This window comes from Rhinolophus sinicus, linkage group LG01 (assembly GCF_036562045.2).
Source record: "Rhinolophus sinicus isolate RSC01 linkage group LG01, ASM3656204v1, whole genome shotgun sequence".
NCBI lineage: Eukaryota > Metazoa > Chordata > Mammalia > Chiroptera > Rhinolophidae > Rhinolophus > Rhinolophus sinicus.
The window spans coordinates 171,304,238-171,323,366 of NC_133751.1; the positions used below are offsets into that span (position 1 = coordinate 171,304,238).

At 36.7% G+C, this 19,129-nt stretch overlaps 1 protein-coding gene across 2 annotated transcripts in view; it reads left to right on the plus strand.

The window, feature by feature from the left end:
- The window catches only part of MFSD6 (major facilitator superfamily domain containing 6), a 61,600-nt gene that overhangs the window by 1,606 nt on the left and 40,865 nt on the right, over nt 1-19,129 (plus strand). For both annotated transcript variants that reach the window (XM_019740720.2, XM_019740717.2), the window contains exon 2: nt 17,127-18,733. In XM_019740720.2, the coding sequence (XP_019596279.2) occupies nt 17,178-18,733 (1,556 nt within the window). In that variant the 5' untranslated portion in view covers nt 17,127-17,177. The remainder of the gene's footprint in view (nt 1-17,126; nt 18,734-19,129) is intronic.

A 19,129-nucleotide genomic window follows, 5' to 3' on the forward strand; every position in this document is an offset into this window, starting at 1 on the left:
TGTGGACATCCCACTTTAAATCTTCAATGTAGATGAATGTAAAGGGCGGGTGGACATACAGTTGGCCAACAACATCTGATAAAAGCCGATGTGGATTTGGGAGATCCCTGGTGTTTGCAGAGCATCCCTTTCCCAAGACATGGCCACTAGCCAGCTGAAGGGGTAGGCGTCAGCCATGGCCTTGTGAAGTACAAAGAGGCTAGGAAGCCTCATCATCGGGAAGGTCAGCTTCTGACTCTAAGCTGCTGGCCATCAGCAGACATGGAAGATGTTTTCAGTTATTTAGTGGAAGTCAGATGGCTTGTGTTTGTCACAAGTTGTAAGTAAAACTTAGAACTGCACAGCAAGAGGCTGGGACATTGCTAATGAGCCCAATGCAAGACACTCTGAGGGAGTAGGAGAGAGGATCATATTTCAATAATTCATTAAAGCTACTAAGCATGTTTACAGTAATGTATTTCTGTGTCTATACAAATAAGGTAAATATAAAAACATGTAGGCAAACAAGTAAACAAAAGAGCGTTGTTTACAGGTATGAGGTATTAGATCACCATCTATTATGTATAGTTTCTGGATTATTAAGAGTAATAAGGCACTTTTTATGTATTTACTATGTTCAAAACACCATCTTAAACACTTTGTTTCTAAATCTCTATAAGATAAGTCTTTTCCCCACTTTTGTGGACGATGAAAAAGGAAGCTCAAAAAGGTTAAGGGACTTACACAAACCACACAATCTTTTCAACCCCGTATCTCTGCCTCCAAAGCTCAGGAAATTTCCACATGGTCTCCTTAACCTATTCAGGACCCATTAAGACTCACGACCTACACAGGTGCCTTCCTTTGCTTCTTGCCTTTGAAAATTAACTTCATTTCAATGTACATATATTACATATGGGACATTTACCTATGTAAGAGAATATATATATTTAGGGTGCATATATATTAACGCATATGTGTTTACCCATATGTTCTTACTGTTTTTAAAGTCGAAGGCAAGTGTGAAAACTAACATAACCAAAGATATATTTAGTATTAAGCTGACAGGTTTTTTGTTTTTTTTTTGATATTCAGTAAATCTTGATTTAGTAATCTCATTGTAGGGAAAAGGAGACATGCAATAATATAAATGTGTTTGTTAGCTGCTTTGGCACATTGACTAGGGAAAAATCAAGATGTATATAGTAAGTGGAAAAAGGAAAACGTGGAAGAGAGTTATAATATGCACATACTTAAACCTGCATACAGGCATACATATACCTCATTGTCCCCAAACTGTTGACAGTGGCTACCTGAAGGAAGTGAGATGGGATGACGAGAAGAGGGTGCTTTTACTTTTCACCTTATTAAATTATGTTCAGGCTTAAAAAAAAATTTGCAAAAAGCATGTGTTATTTTATTATGTAAACTAAAAAGGGAAACAAAAAGAGTAGAATTGAGTCACTTCCCACAAATCTAAAATAAGAAAAAAAAATTGAATGTGCCTAAACTTTGTAATGTTAGAAAAGTGAAATGAAACTCAGGAGATCAAAAAGCAAGGTGGTATTCTGGGAATTGCAAGTGTGGGAGCAAAAGCTGAAGAGTCTTAGGTGACTGATTTTTGCCTTGTCTCACAGTATCTATAGCTTGTTTTTCAGCACCCCCAGTTTTCCTCTTCAATAAGAAAGCTTTGATGCATGCACCAATTTATCTGCTAGGCTAGGGAGGTAAGAATTCCTGGTCTTGTTAGTTACTGGTGACTCTTGGGAAGCATGAGTGTTCTTTACATAGAAGATAGGAATAGGAGAAGTACATTTACCTCCTGTGTCATTTCATGAAGTTATGGCATTTTGGATGAGTTCAGGTGTAGGTATTTTTAGTAATATAATTTCAGGAGCATCAAGTTACCATAAAGTTAATCTAGTCTGATGCACATATATATTTATGATATATAATCCCACCATTCTCAGTTTTATGTAATAGTAACAAAAATCATTGCTTAGAATCCTTAAAAATTAATACATTTCTCTGCTCAGACTTAGAAATCCAGAACCAAATACATTAAAACCTTTCAGAATCAAGAAAACATGCTTCTTGTGTTTTGTACATGAAGGAAATCTGAATAACGTTAGTTTATTCTAAATATGATAGGCAATCCTGAGGAAATGGTAATTGTAAAATTATTTTGCAGAAGAGATATTCTTACAATTTTAGGTGTCCTCCAACATTTCATTCAGGGTTCTAATTATGTTTTGGGCAGGGGAAAATCTATCTATGAATTCAGGAAGCTCTGTTGCCCAATAGGTTCTCTCTAAACCCAGAAATCAAGGGCAAAATCCTTCCCTAGTACAAAGCCAGGTTAGGTAAAACTTTTTTTCCTCAGAGAAAAACTAATGTGGAATTTCCAGAGCACAGCGTTTTGGATTCCTGGGACAAGCAAACACATACATCTGATGTGAATTATGTGTGGGGCAATGAAAACACCTTAGTATCTCCATCAAGAACATCCCATTTAGATATAATTCCTCTGTGGTTAATTAACATTAGCTGTCCATGGCCACTTACTATACTAACATTATGGAGGGTAAGAAGGGCCTGTGTCAGCCTGATTTGTTGTCCTAAATCCTGAATGACACATTATCTAGTACTTAGCCCTCTTGTTGGATTTCAGTAACATTTGCTTTGTAGCTGTTTTTCCGCTGTCCATATTTAGATCTTTATTTACTGTTTTGTAAAATGCTATCGTCCAACTTAAGTTAGTTGGTTGGACAGCTTTTGGAAACTATCAGTCATTTACTAAGATAGTGATTTATTGGTGCCGAGTCCAAAACAGAAAAGCAAAACAAAGCAAATAAAAAAACAAATATGATACACCTAAACCTTGAGCCTGTATTTTAATATATGTTTGCTATAGATATTGCAACTTTGGTTGCTAGTTTGTGGCTCTAAATAGCACACAAGCACACACACACCCCTACCTTAGCACCAACAAAAACTACCCGCAAGTGTTGTGTGTATTAAAAGTAGCCTCCCTCTGCCTCGGTCCAGAATAATGTAAATGTGGCTGAGCTGTGGACATGACGATTGTGATGCAGGGATGGTAAGATGTGGCAATGCCAGTAAGAGCTCCATATCACCTTCTGGCCTGGTATGCTGCTGCGTTGTAGGATGTGGGGTGGAATTAGAGACAATGGTACAGCTGGGAAGAAATCTAGGCTCTTAGAAAAACCATATTCCAGACCTGTGAAACAGGATTGAGTCAAAGAGGACTGCGGCAGCTTTTTTTCACATTTGTTCTGGGGAGCATCTGAGAAGGGGAGACAAATTCAGGGCTATTCTGCAAGTAGAAAACAGGAAAGTCCAACTTTGAATGACTGTGAGGAACATTTTGATCTGAGACCAAGAGCAGGACGAGGGGGAGAGGGGGAGCCAGGGGCATCATGAGTCAGCAGTGGCCTGGGGGAGCTTTGGGTGGCTTTACAGAAGTTAAAAGGAGAACTAGAAAGAGGAACTGATGTTTTCTCAGCAAGCCTGATTTGTGGGATAAGTGTGCCAAGGGAAAGTAAATGAGGAGCCTGCGCTGTAGTCAGCTCCCTGTGAGGTTACGTAGAGAGACCTCACCGCACAGCTGGGTGCGATGAAGAGCAGAGACAGGGCCAGAGCGCCCAGGACAATGGAGGAGTGGGTCCCTGTGAACTTTGTGGAGAATTCATCTGTCATAACTCCTCTGGGAACTTTTAGGGACAAGGTGAAGGTAGAACACACTTGGACCCGAGGTAAACAATGCCTCTATCAACAGAGCGAAGCCGGAAGCCCCTACACTAAGCACATAAAAGTCCAATGATACAAATTGACATGCACGCTATCTGTGACTTCTAAGAAATGCACCGATCTGATCCTGCATAGGCAAGCTTCTGTAGCTATTGTCTTCTTAATTCTATTTCAAAATAATTTCTGTGGAATTGGTCTCTAATGTACAAATGAAACCCAAACTCACCTTTATGAGGGAGTTTGAATAAAAGAGTTTATCGTTAAACCTTCAAAAGGGTGAAAATGACACATTTTTAACTTTCTTTTCTATATAATGAGGTCTCCTGTATTTTGAAGGTGTAATCTCTTTTAAGAATGTCTCAAAGCCTTTGTAACAGGTTCTTTCAGTTGTTTGTACTGATAAGCAAACTACAATTTAGCAATTCCCTATAACCTTTCAGGAACTCCAGGATCAAGGGTGTTCCGACTGTCACTCAAATGACTTGTATTTAAAACAATACAGTTCATGCCTTGAAGATACTGTAGGTTTGGTTTTAGACCACTGCAATAAAGTGAGTATTACAATAAAGCAAGTTTCAATCTTTTTGCTGGTGGAGGGTCTTGCCTTCAACTTGTAAAAAATGCAACGTTTGTGCAGTGCAACAAAGTGAAGCACAATAAAATGAGGTTATGCCTGTATGTATTTTAAAAGTGATAAATGCTCATTGAAGAAAAATCCAGTAAAGTGTAAAAGAAAATTAAAGTAACTCATAATTTTGCTTCTCAGAGATAACCCCTAATAACATTTTGATATTATTTTTTTCACGTCATTTTCTAAAATATATTTAGTATGAAGCACATAGATTTACAAATATAAACTTAAAATACATAGAAGTTTGTGTCCATTTTTCACTTAAGGTGATCCATAGAGCCTGAGCATTTCCCCATATTCTATTAATTCTTTTTAATTAAGTTCTCTTCAGTTCTGTTTTTCTATTCCATGGATATAAGGTTCTATTTTTCTCTCATATGGATATAACATAATTTAATAACTGCTCTTATTACTGATTCCTTACTTTGTTTTGATTATTATGAACAGTACTGAAATAAACCTCCTTACACTTAAGTCTTTGCCTTCTGGAAAGGTTATACTTGATTCTCAGTTGATGAGAGTACCTGTCAGTCTTCATCCTCACCAGCATTGAATATTTTCATTTTCAAAAGTTTTGGTATGGCATTTACAGTAAACCTTTTTAATAGGCTAGGTGATAAATATTTTTCTGAAAGAAATTGATAGCACATGGTAACTCTCAATTTATCAGTCCTAACAGCCTATGCGACAACAATTTTAGATTATATTTACTAGATTGTGTTTAGGATGTAAATTATTGTTTTAAACTATATTTAAGGGATATAAGTAAAAATCATTGGTGGTAACTACATGTCTGTAGAAAAATGTATTTTGAACCTTAAGGTCTGTATTTTGATCTAAATTGTAAACTCATAAAAGACGAGAAAGAAACACCTATAAATTTTTGTTAAAAATGATTTGTCTTAATGGATACACTGTACTTTCTTTAACCCTCTTAACATCCTCAGTGCCTAAGTGTCAGAAATGCCAAGTAATAGCACCAGCCTTTTGTCGAATAAGCATTATCAAGCACTTAAAATATTATTTTACATGTGTAATAATGTATTAGTGCTATAACCTAATGTTATATTACTAATACCTGGAGTTGTGTTATTATTTCTAATTATAATTCTTATTGTTCACGGTCTGCTTTTTCTGTGTTCCTAGTACTTTTAGATCTCGGACCCATAGTCCTATACTAATTATATTTACCCGAGTCAGTCCTATTCTGAAAAGATTTGAAAAAAATTGTATGTATAAAACAGGGATTCACATAACTAGGGTTAAAATAAACCAAAACAACATTTTAATAGAATTGGAGTGTCTTTTCTTTTTACTAATATATATTATACTATATTACATGTTATACTCATATGTAATATATGTTATTCATTATACTAATATAGAATATATATTATTCAATATAAATTGCTTCTGAAGTATATAGCAAGCAATGATTTATTGAGGAAAATCTTCCTGTAAAAACCTTAAGCAAATAACTGCTTTCAATATCCTTTTAAAAATCCTTTGTTTTATGCTTTGAAGATAAGAAGTTTTACATTTTCCATGTTAGCTTCCTGACAAACAAATAAGATTGCATTTATATTCATTAAATTAGTAAATAATTTGGTAGTAGAGTCAGTTTTCAAATAATAACATACTGTGGCTCCCACTTTTACCGTAGCCTGTGCTGGTGCGGACCATGTATCACCCTCCCCTTTCTCTCCTCTGCTAACCCTGTACCTATTCTGTTACCTACAAGGGGGTTGAAGATAACCGTTTCAGTGTTGCTAGATTTCCCAGGCTCCCTCATGAAAACATTTGCTCATTAGAGTCCCCTATCTGAGAAAATGCATAAAGATAGAAAGTTAATAAGAATTGCATTAACACTTTTTAGAGAAATAAAAGTTTGGTGGTAGCATCAATATATATTTGAAAATGAGTGGAATGTGTATGTGTGACGCTATATTTAGTGCTCTCGGAGACCACTGGCAGTAACTCCATGGCTCCCACAGGTTGCAGCCTTTGCCCTGGAGGAAGCAAGCGGCTGCTTCTCTCCTGATGCACGGCTGGAAGAGAGCGAGTAGGAAGCTCTGTGTGCCTGTCTTGGAGGATGTGTTACTGGCACCCCAGACTGAAAAGAACAAAGAATTTCCCTTTTAAAAGTTATGCACTCTGTAACCCGTAGGTTCTTTCAGTACTCTTGGTTCAGTAATCTGGGCACTACCACTATTTCTATTATTCTTTCGATGGGGACACGTTTCTAAGCTTCAGCAATGGAAATACAATGAATATTGGATACTCAGCCTGCTCATTAGTTTGGTTGTTCTAAACAATTTCATTGCCCTGTCTGGCTATTGATCTTTGTTTAGAGAAATGACTATGCATTGCTTCCACTTTTACAAAGCATCCGTGACCCCCTTAAATTCCTATATTGTTTTCCTTCTTGACAAACTGATGCAGAGTATTAATTAGCAGGATTGTATACAATTAATTTCACTTCCTATTTTGAACATCTAGTGGATTGTTTTTGTTGGAAAAACTCACAAGATATAATTACCTTTTAAAAAACATTTTTTTCATGCTGCAATATATGAACTGTTATTTGTTCCTCACACTGCGCTTGTTTAAGACAGGAAATTGATCTGAGAAGTAGAAGGAAATGAGGTTCTGGGGCCTGCTTCAAATTTATACTATAGGCTATTGGCACAATATTTAATCAAAAGCCCAAAACAAATAAATAGGAATCTGCTTCCATGATGGCTGATAATCTCTAAAGACATAAATTACAATTTTTTTGTATTGATATTTAATTGTCTTCTACAAAGTGAAAGTGAAAATCTGCTTGGTTTTTATTAACTAAAACCACGTTTAGGGTTAAAGGTTGTTCCCCATTCTCCCTGAAAGAGATGAAAATAATTTGCTCCTTTTACCCTATTAGCAGGCTAAAGAGAAATATGTTAGAGAGGATTTCAGTGCCTTTCATTCATACTTATTATGTTACAAGTAATATTAAAATGTTCCTACAGGGCACTATATTTTAAATGCATAGTTATTTCTTGCCTAGAGGTAATTGTCATTCCAATCCAAAATCCAACAATATGGTCTCTAGTGAACACGTGACCCCCCTCATTAGCCTGTGGATATAGAGATGGATATGAATATAAATTCATGCACATTGATGGACAAAATGCTACCCTAGTTCAGGGGTGGTACCAGAGAATTCTAGAACACTTACTTGGAAAGAATGCTTTTGGAATACTTGCAAAATAATGTCCAGGGTTTTAAAGAAATATTATAAGACCTCAACCACCACTACCAAATGTTCACGTTAGCACACTTTTGAGTTAGCAAAACGCTTTTTTATACTATATTTCTTTTAAGCCCTAGAATCCCTCTGTGAGTTAGTCGACTTGGATTTGTGTTTTTTTCCCCAAATTTTCCAGAAAGGAGGCTCAAAGAGGCACTGATTTGTCAAAGCCAGGAGAGCAACTGGAACTTCTCTCTGTACCTCTTAAAATTAATCTCTGATCACATTAAGCTTTAGTAAAACTTTATATTGTCATCAGTTGCTTGTCAAAAATAACCAATATTTATTGAGAGCTTACAAGAGTAAAAGGCAATATCCTAAGTACTGTATTCCTCCCTGAAGGAGTTTATAATCTATTTGGCCAGACAGGAAGTAGCTATAAAAAGAGCAATAAAATTACCCATAAATCCTATAACAGCTCAGGTGTGAGAGCAATCGCCAGTAGTAGAGGAAGGAGTCAGTAAAATATTGCAAGTTTATTCTACTTCCAGATGTTAAAAAAGATTACATTAGCTAGCATTCATACAGTATCATCTAAAAATGTTATAACAGAATATTAGTACTTACAGTTAGTGTTAAAACTAGTACACTAAAATAAAAGTTCAAATGTTAGGAAATCCTTAGGAGGGGTTGCAGTAGTGAAACCTTGCCAGTGAATTTTCCACACTGAAGCCATAATGATCTTTGTAAAATCCAAATGTGAACAGTCTACTTTCCTGTTTCATTCTCTCCAGTGGCTCCCCTTTGGGCTCAAAATAAATAATATTCATACCTACAAGTTCTTATTATGTATCAGGCACTGTGCTAAGAGTCAACACGCATTAATTATGCTTATTCATCCTCAAAGCTACCCCAACCAAAAGGTAATATCATGTTCCTCATTTTGTAGATGAGGACACTAAGATTTAGAGAAGTTTGTGGCTTTCCCAGGCCACAGAGCTGCTCAGTGACAGAGCTGGGATTCCAGTGTCTGCCTGTCTCTCATCCGCTACTCAGTGACCCCTGAGTAGTGGGTAGAAGGCCTTTGATCAGGCCCTCACCTGCTCCTCCTCCTCTGGGGGACTCTTAATCATCCTTTAAGACTCCCTGAAGGCCCCACCCTGGAGACTCCTGCGTCAGTCACTGACCTGGGCTTGCTCCTGCTTTAACGTTTAGCACCGTGTGTTGTGGTTGTGTTTCTCTCTCTCTCTCTCTCTCTCTCTCTCTCTCTCTCTCTCACACACACACACACATACACACACACACACACACACACACACACACACACACACACACAAACTGGACTTGATAACAAGGGACTGCATCTTCTTCACCATTTGAATCCTTGATCACCAAACACTCACCCCACCTAATGGTTGGTGCTAAATTTATATTTGTTAGATTAAAAAAATGAACGTCTGTATTTTCAATGTAACTCTCTAACACAGTATTTTGTCTTCTTTTCTATCATCCCTCAGCTTGATGTTTAAGGCCCTCTGTAATCTACTGCAAGCCTCATAGGCCCTAGTATTAACCTTTTAAGGATCTCCTGTGTTTTCTTTCCCCTCTCCTGGAATAGTTTTCCCATTGTCTTTGCCTAAAGCAAATCTTACATATTTTTGAAGGTTCAGATTAAGTCCCTCATACTTTTGACAATGCCTATCTGAAGTTCGGGCTCTCTGAACTCTGGAAGCACCCCATTGCCTGTAGCATTTTTGTTAATTAATCATGCAGTGCTGGGTCGCTTCTGTTATACTCCTGACTCATCATTTAAATGTTACTTGTGTTTTGGACTCATTTTGTCAACTATAAAGCAGGTCTTTAAGGCCCAAGACCGACTTTTGGGCATCCCTGTCTAGTAGCTAGTTGCACAATGTGTAGAGAGGCCGTACCTGCTAAGAATATAATGTATTCAGAGTTAAGGGTCTTTTTTCTTCAAAAGTTGAATCCCTTTCCATACTCATATAGTTGTGGATAACTCCACATAGATATGAACAGTTTTAATGTAAATACTACTTAATAAAGCTATCAATTTTAACAAGACTAATTTCATCACGTCTCATTAACAATTCAGAAATACCTGCTATTTGAATGACTCAGTGTAGGTACTGGCAGAATGTGTCTCCAGGTTTTCAAAGGGTGTGTTATGGTTTCAGAGTAATGGTGTTGATTACTATCATTAGAGAGGACAAGGTGAGAAAACTTTTCTGCTTTTCTAAAAAATAAGCAAAAGTCCTTTTTATCCAATTAAGATTAACTGCAAACCTACAAAAGAGATTTCCCAAAGAAGTTTGTAAGTTTAATTCTGTGTATAATTTGAAATGTTTTCTCTTTTTAAACTTAAAAAAACGCACAAAACTTTAAGATTCAAGTTTAAAATGAAGTATTAGCTTAATGGGTTCATGTTGGTGGAGTACTTAATAAACAAAAATCTCTCCTTGATTTGTAAATAGATTAAATACTTCATCAGCATATAAATATTTTTTACTGCTCTTTATTTGTTCTATCGATTCTTATGGCACATTAAATGTAATCTAAGTCAGCCAAAGCATGCCCTACTTTGGGACATTTTTAATTTTATTAAAATACAGGTTTTGGGGGGGAGGGTTCAGTTATTTCTTTTTGTCCTTGATCCTGTGATTACACAAATGACTATAATTACACTTTATTTTGTTACTATTTTATAATGTAATTATTTCGGTTCCTTTTCATCAAAACCTAAATAAGACCTGAAAATATTGAGTCTAAACATTAATGTCCCGAATTGAAGCTAAAAGATTTGTTTGTGTTTTTAGGTTTGAAATTCATATAAAACCTACTGAATGTGACAGTCATCTAAAAGGTACTGAATGTTATATTACAGGGACATTTCCTTAACTACTTCGCATTTGTTGATACTTTGAGAACCACTTAATATCTCGACTCGCATAACAAGAGACACCTCCCATAACCTTATGATAATCAAAAATCATTTGAATAAGATGGAGAGGAAAGACTGGTTTGGGAAAAAGTTACCTACTGAGGTTTAAATCAGCAACCTCATGTAAGCTGTTGTACAGCTTTGAATCAGCATTTCAGCATTGGTTCTTCATCCTCACTTAGATAATTCAGGGACTTATGCCCTTTTAAGGGACTTTGTATCCTACTCTGACCTACTTGATAAAGTCTCAGTTGACTTATGGAGGATAATTCATTACAGACCATCTGATTAGAATTCATGCAGTCAGAATTTATTCTGCACAATTCTGAAAACTATTTTTAGTCTATGACGGAGGGTACTAGTAGCTGCTTTTAATTATGGCCTTTTACAAAGCCAAAGCTCCTATGATCGCATATTTATTTTTTAGTTTTGATTTTTATTTTTTAAATCAGAGTTATGCATGTACAAAGATTTTTAAAACTGGAAAAGTTTATAAGGCTTGATAAAAACAAAAACAGATTCTGTGCCTTTCCTCCTCATTTCCCCTCCGAGAGGCAACTATTTTCTCTGTCATGTAGGCGATTATTTTGATATTCACCTGTTTGTTTTTAAATAAAATGCTTGTATTCTTAATTCTTGATTTTTAAATGTAGGCATTATCTGTTGTCTTCTCACTATGGAACATAAATTGAAATTAACTTGCTTTCCTGCCCCAACTCTCTCTGTCTGTTGAACCTTCTAATTTCTCTATCTTCCCAGTGTAATTATGTAGCAATTTTGGTTAGTTCAGTATTCATTATTTACATTAGTATGAGTAATGGCAGCTGAGATGTATAGTAAACTATGATTATTTTTCTTTTCCTATGTAACTTTTTGTTTCTTTTAGTGTTTTATTTACTGAACTTTTTCTGTACTAACCACTAAGTCATCCCCAAACTCTTCACCAGTTGTCTAAATTCAGCTGTATTGGTATTTTGTCAGTGTCAGGTTGCTGACAAAGAGTCTCCCGGAACCTGCAGACCTACCTCAGAAGCTGGCTGGCCCTGGTGCACAGCTGTCATCCTGGGATCTCCAGTCACCGTCTTGCCTGTATTCCGTTTGCCTCTCTCCCATGTTAGGTCTTAGATTTATTTCCTACATTCCATGTCTTACTTTCCAGTGATTTATTTTCTTATTTTGGTGGAGCAAAACGTGCGAAAGGGTATTTGAAAGGTAAATTTTTTTGAGAAATTGACTAGGTAGAATGTCTTTATTTTACCCATATACTTGATTATTTGGCTGGTTACAGCTTCCAATGTTATCGTTGAGAAATCTGAAGCCATTTTGGCTCCTGATCCTTAGTATGTGACACACTGTATTCTCTGAAAGTTTGTGGGGTTATCTGTTTGTCCCAGTGTTCTGAAATTTTGATGACGTGCTTTGGCTTGGGTGTGTTTTATCCATTGTGTTGTATCCAGTAGCTCATTTCAGGCAGACAGCTCATATCTTTTAGTTCTGAGAATTTTTCTTGAATTAAAAAAAATTTCCTTTTCTTAATATTTTTCTATTTTCTCTTTTTGGACTTTACTGTATTTTTAGATATTGACTTTCTGAGTGAGTCTGTATTTTTGTCTTTTCTCTCCTACTTTCATCTATTCTTTTTTCTTCATATTCTAAGGTCTTAAGTTCATTTTTTGTTGAAGAGTAATATAGTTCAGTGACTTTTTATATAGTTAAAACATCATATAATAAAGACCCAGATACAAAAACATCAGCACCCCTAGAATCCTTCCTAGTCACTACTACTTCTAGGGCTAACCCCTATTCGGGCTTTTTAAAACTAACCTTTTTCTTTTGAGATGATTGTAGATCCACATGCTGCTATAAGAAATAGTACAGAGATAACCCATGTATCCTGTGCTCACTCCCCGTCAAAGGTAACGTCTTGCAAAACTTCAGTACAATAGCATATGGGGATACTGACAGACATTGATATAGTTAAGATGCAGAGTATTTCTGCCACCACTAGGATCCCACCTGTTGCCCTTTTGTAGCCGCCTCCACCTCCCTCCTGCCTCCACTCCCTACTGAACCCCTGGCAATCACTTCTCTGTTCTCCATTTCAACAATTTTGTCATCCCAAGTATGATAATATGAATGGAACCATATAGTACGTAATCCTTTGAGATTGGCTTTTTTCACTTTTTATAATTCTTGCAGATCCATTCAGGTTATTAAGTGGGCAATAGTTTGTTCTTTTTTTATTGCTGCATAATATTTCGTGGTATAGCGGTACCACAGTTTGTTGAACCATTCATCCATTGAAGGACATCTGTGTTGTTTCCAGTGTTGGACTATTAATGAATAGAGCTGCTATAAACATTTGTGTACAGTTTTTTTTTGTATGAAATGAGTTTTCATTTCTCTGGAATAAATGTCTAGAAGTACAATTGCTGAGTCATGTGGTAGTCATGTTTAGATTTATAAGAAACTGCCAAACTGCTCTCCAGAGAAGTTGTACCATTTTACATTCCCACCAGCAAATGTATGAGTGATCTAGTTTCTCTGTATTCTTTTCAGAATTTGGTATTGTCACTTTTTATTTTAGCCTTCCTTACAGGTTGTAGTGATAGACCACGTTATTTACATTTTCTTAATGGTTGATGATGACGAACATCTTTTCATGTGTGTTTTTGCATCTGTATATCCTATATACCCTCTTTGTTGAAATGTCTCTACCTGTATTTTGTATATTTTTTATTGGATTGTTTGGTTTTTTTAATGTCGATTTTTGAGAATTCTTTACATATTGTATATAATAGTCCTTTGTTGAATGTGTGGCTTACAGATATTTTCTCCTGGTCTGTAGTTTCATTCTCTTAGTAGGGTCTTTTGCAGAGTAACACTTTTAAATTTTGATGAAATCTAATTAATTTTTCCTTTTATAAATCATGCTTTTGGTGTTAAGTCTAGGAGCTCTCTGCCTGGCACTACAACCTGAAGATTTTCTTCTAAGTTTCCTAAAAGTTTCCTAAAAGTTTTATAGTTTTACATTTAAATCTGTGATCTGTTTTTAGTTAATATTCCTATAAAGCATGAGATTTAGATTGACGTTAATTTTTTTACCTATTGATATTTCATTGCTCCAGCACCGTTTGTTGAAAAGGTTACCTTTCCTCTGTTAAATTGTTTTTGCGTTTTTGTCAAAAATCAATTGGGGATATTTGTGGATTTATTCCTGGGTTCTCTGTTCTGTTTCATTGATCTATGTGTCTATCCTTCTGCCAATACCACACAATCTTGATCAATGTGTAGCTGTATAATAAATCTTTTTCAAAATTGCTTTACTATCCTAATTCCTTTTTCCTTTTCATAAGAGTTTTGGAATAATCTTGTCTATATCTGCAAAAAAACTTGCTGAGATATTAATAGGGATTGTACTAAACCTATATACAGATTTGAAGAGAACTGAAATCTTTACTGTGTTGAGTGCTCCAATCCATGAACATAGTATGTCTCTCTGTTTATTTAATTTTTTTAATTTTTCATCAGCATTTTGTAGTTTTCAGCATAAAGTCCCATACATGTTTTGTTAATTTATACCTAAATATTTTATATGTTTTTAGCAATCATAAGTGGTATTGTATTTTAAATTTTGGTGTCCACGAATTCATTGCTAGTACATAGGAACAGAGTTGATTTTTCTGTATGTTTATCTTGTATCCTGTGAACTTGTTGAATTCACTTATTTGTTCTAGAAGATTCTGGAGATTTCTTGGGATTTCCTACATAGACAACCATTTCAAATAGACAGTTTATATCTTCCTTTTTGATCTGCATGCATTTTTTTTTTTTTTTCCTTTTCTTTCCTTATATAGCACTGGTTAGAACTTCCAGCACTATGTTACATAAGAGTGGTAAGACCAGATACGTAGTCTTGCCTAGTTCCCTATCCTAGGAAAAAAGCATTCAGTCTTTCACCAGTAAGTATACTATTATCTGCAGATTTTTATAGGTGATCTTTATCAAATTAAGGAATTTCCCCTTTATTCCTATTTTTCTAAGACTTTTCATGAATGAATATTTAGTTTTGTCATATGCTTTTTCTGCATCAGTTGATTAGGATCATGATTTTTTTTTTTCTTTAGTGTCTTGATATGGTGGATTACATTGATTAATTTTCAAATATTGTACCAGCATTGCATCCTTGGAATAGATCCCACTTGGTCATAATGTACAATTCTTTTTATATGTTCCTAAATTTTCTTTTCTAATATTTTGCTAAGAAATATTTGAGTCTGTATTTATCAGGGAAATTGTTTTGTAGTTTTCTGGTTTTTGGACTGTCTTTTTTCTGAATATAGGATCCTGGGTTGACAATTCTTTTCTTTCAGCACTTAAATATTGTTCTCCTTCCTTCTAATAAGAAATCTGTGATTGTTGAAATTGTTTTTCCCCCATAGGTAAGTTATGATTCCTTTTTCACTGCTTTCAAGATTTCTTCTTCGTCTTCGGTTTTCAAAGTTTACCTATGCTGTGTATTGGCATGGGTTTCTTTTGCTTGGAGTTCATTTAGCTTCTGGAATCTTTAGGTTTATCTCTTTTGTCAATTTGAGAAGTTTTCAGTCTATTTCTTCAAGGACTCCTTCCAGGACTCTGATGACATGAATGTTCAATCTTCTGTTATAATCCCATAGGTCCTTGAGACTGTTAATATTTTTCAGTCATTTTCTCACTGTTGTTCAGATTGTGTAATTTCTATTATGCCTTTCAGTTCATGATTCTCCCTCTGTCTCCTCCATTCTTCTCTTGAGTCCATCCATTGAGTTTGTTATATTTTGGTTATTACATTTTCCAGTTCTAAAATTTCCGTTTTGTTTTTCTTTATTATTATATTTCATTGCTGAGACTTTCTATTTTCTGTACTTCAACTTTCTATCTTTTCATCTGATTTAAGCATGTTTATAATTGTTTGTTGAAGCATTTTTTTTAAAGATGTCTGTTTTAAAGTCATTGTTAGTTTATTCTAACATTTCTGTCATCTCAGTGTTGATATCTATTGATTGTCCTCCTTCATTTCCTGGTTCTTGGTATGATACATTAATTTTTATTGAAACCTGGACATTTTGGGTACTGTGAGATTCTGATCTGTTTCACGCCTTCTGTTTTAGCTGGATTTTTCTGACACTGCTCTAGCAAGGGAATGGGAGATGCTGCCTCATTACTGCCAGGTGGAGGTAGAATTCCAGGTTCCCCACTCAGCCTATGTTGACACCTGAAGGTGAATGGTTCCTTATTATGAAGTGGAGATGGGTGTTCTGGCTTGATATTAGGCCCCCACTGATACCTCTGGCTGGTAGGGTAGGAGTGCCTCTGGGTAGCAGTGCCTCAGTATTGCCCTCACATGGCCTCCACTGACACCACAGTGGGAGTGGCCTTGTTACTGCTTGGCGGTGGTGAAAGTCCTGACTATCCACTAGGCCTCCCCTAAAACCACCCCAGTGGGGAAAGGAGGGGTGCCTTGTTATTGACAGGTGCGGTGGAAGTCCAGGCTTCCCAAGTGGCCTCTACTGACACTTTTGTGGGGATATGGTCTCATTACCACCTAGCAGTGATGAAAGTCCTAGCTCCTTACTTGGCTTCCTCTGACACCACCTCAGCCGAAGGATTGGGGTGGCCCATTCTAGCCTGGTGAGGGTGGAAGTCTAGGCTCCCCACTTGACCTTTATTGGTGGTACTGGTGTGGGTAGGAGTGGGGCCACAAATTTTTTCCTGTAGAATTTAACTACCAATTATGAATTATTTAAACTCACTGTGTCTCATTTTCCTCATCTGCAAAATGGAGAAGATAATAGAGATATTTTAATGAATATGAACTAATGCAAATAAAGATCTTTAAATGTTACCTGGCACAGAGTAAGTGCTCAACAAATGCGATCTATTTTTTTTTCTGATATTTTCTTAAACTGCAATCCATAAGAGCATATTTGGAGAAATGTATGTAATATAAGCAACATGAAGGCTGTTTCCTTTCCAGGATGTCATTGTCATGCCTGTAGTGACCAAGTCCTGTTGCAAGGGTGCAATTGGCTCCCTGTTTCTCATTGAATTTGGGGTTGTGGTTAAGAGTTTCTTCCTATTTTTTCCTAGAAATTGAACGGTTTTAGCTACCTTTATTTTCTGAAAATTCTAGACTTCATGGTGCAGTGGATTTGTTTGAACAGTAAAACCAAGAAACTATAAATACTATTTTTAATTCCCTATATTTGGTTTAGACATTCTCCCTATCATTTGTACATTTTGTGTAGGAATCAATGAAAAGATTGAGAATGAACCTGAGCTATAAACTTGCTATTGGTAAGTAGTCAGTCGGCGGTCACAAAGAATATTTGATTTTTTTAAAGCTATTTTTTAAAATCAGTATTGTGTGGCTGAAAATGATAAATGGTGAGGCTTCTCTCTCACAATTATTGTTTGCAGCTATAGTTTGAAACTCCTTAGTTTCCTGTAAGACGAAACTCTATGTTTAAATGTTATCAATTTCATTACTAAGCCATCTTTTAAATTTTACTTTACAGATCAACAATTAAAATTTTGAAGTTCAAACTTTCTGATGGTCGTGACAAGCCATGGCGACAGATGATAAAGTTGCCATCTTAACTGATGATGAAGAGGAACAGAAGAGAAAATATGTGCTTGCTGATCCCTTTAATGGTATTTCCAGGGAACAAGAGCCACCTTCAAATGAAACACCCTCCTCCACAGAAACAGCAGCTATTCCTGAGGAGGATATAGACTGGATAGAGAAACATTGTGTGAAAATAAACAATGATCTTCTAATTTCCAAGGTCTTTTATTTTTTCTTTTACGCTGCATATGGCTCTCTTTACCCACTTTTGCCTGTGTATTATAAACAACTGGGAATGTCACCAAGCCAGAGTGGATTGCTAGTAGGTATTCGATACTTCATTGAATTCTGTAGTGCCCCCTTTTGGGGTGTAGTTGCAGATCGCTTTAAAAAAGGCAAAATTGTCCTCCTCTTTTCTCTCTTGTGTTGGGTTTTATTCAACCTGGGCATTGGATTTGTCAAACCTGCTACATTGAGATGTGTACCAAAGATACCCCCAACTGCTCACCCCACCAATTCAACTCACCTGCTGACGATCCTGCCAACGAATTCTTCCATTATCTCTTCCATGATCACATCACCAAGAACGCGTGAGAAAAGAAACCTGCTTCTTTCCAATGGGCCAGTGATGTTAGAAACGGGGTCCAATAGCACAGCTGTCATCTTTTCAACAGCTCCAAGCAAGACCAGTGCACCCACTCTGCAACCTCAGACTGATGAAATTACAGACCAGATTATGGACTTGACCTTGAGCCCAAGCACAGCAACCCTTGGCCCACCAGGAAATGTAACCAGGGAGACAACCACTGCTATTGTCACTACCACCAAATCTTTACCTTCTGACCAAGTCACTCTTCTTTATGATCAACAAGAAGTAGAAGCTATATTCTTGGTAATCTTGGTAGTTGTCATAATAGGAGAATTTTTCAGTGCCTCTTCTGTCACCATTGTGGACACGGTAACACTCCAGTATCTGGGAAAACACAGAGACCGCTATGGATTGCAGCGCATGTGGGGCTCCCTGGGCTGGGGCCTGGCGATGCTGTCCGTGGGCATCGGGATCGATTACACCCACATAGACGTGCTCATTGACGGGAAGGGGTGTAAGCCCCCTGAGTACCGGAACTACCAGATTGTCTTCATTGTCTTTGGAGTTCTCATGACTATGGCCTTGATCGTTGCTACTCAGTTCCGGTTCCGCTACAACCACTTCAAAAATAATGAAAATGAAGGGAAAGAGGTGGAGATCCCTCAGGTGGAGAGGAACAGCTCCACAGAGTCCTCTGAGGAGACACCAACCACAACGAGCCACTCACAGGCCTTCAGCTTTTGGGACTTAATCAGACTGCTTTGCAGCGTGCAGTATGGCTCAGTGTTGTTCGTCGCTTGGTTTATGGGTTTTGGATACGGCTTTGTGTTCACATTTCTCTACTGGCATTTGGAAGATCTGAATGGAACCACAACCCTCTTCGGGGTGTGTTCAGTCCTGAGTCATGTGTCTGAGCTGACAGCTTATTTTTTTAGTCACAAGCTTATTGAATTGATCGGCCACATCAGGTAAGAACATGCTTACTTATCTGCCCCCTAGCAATTGAACCTTATCATTTCCTAGTTTATAGCTCCTTTGGTCACAGTTATAGGATAGTAATAATTTGTATTGAGGGTAGGATTGGGTAGGAATGGGGCTTTCTGTTGTGCTTTCTCTTTAAAATAGAAACAAGGAAGGAAGTAATAAACCTAGTTGGATTATCGAAAACAAACAAAATATGCTGCTTCCTCTCTGTATTTTGAGAGACTCTTACAGTAAATATTCTGAGGTATAGGAGCACCAATTTAGGGAACTGTATTATCCATAGACCTTGAAGGGTCCACCTCTCTCAGGCATTTATGAAGGAGGGCTTAAGTGGACAAAGATTATGTTTTTCTCAGCCACTTGCTGACACAGACCTTGAA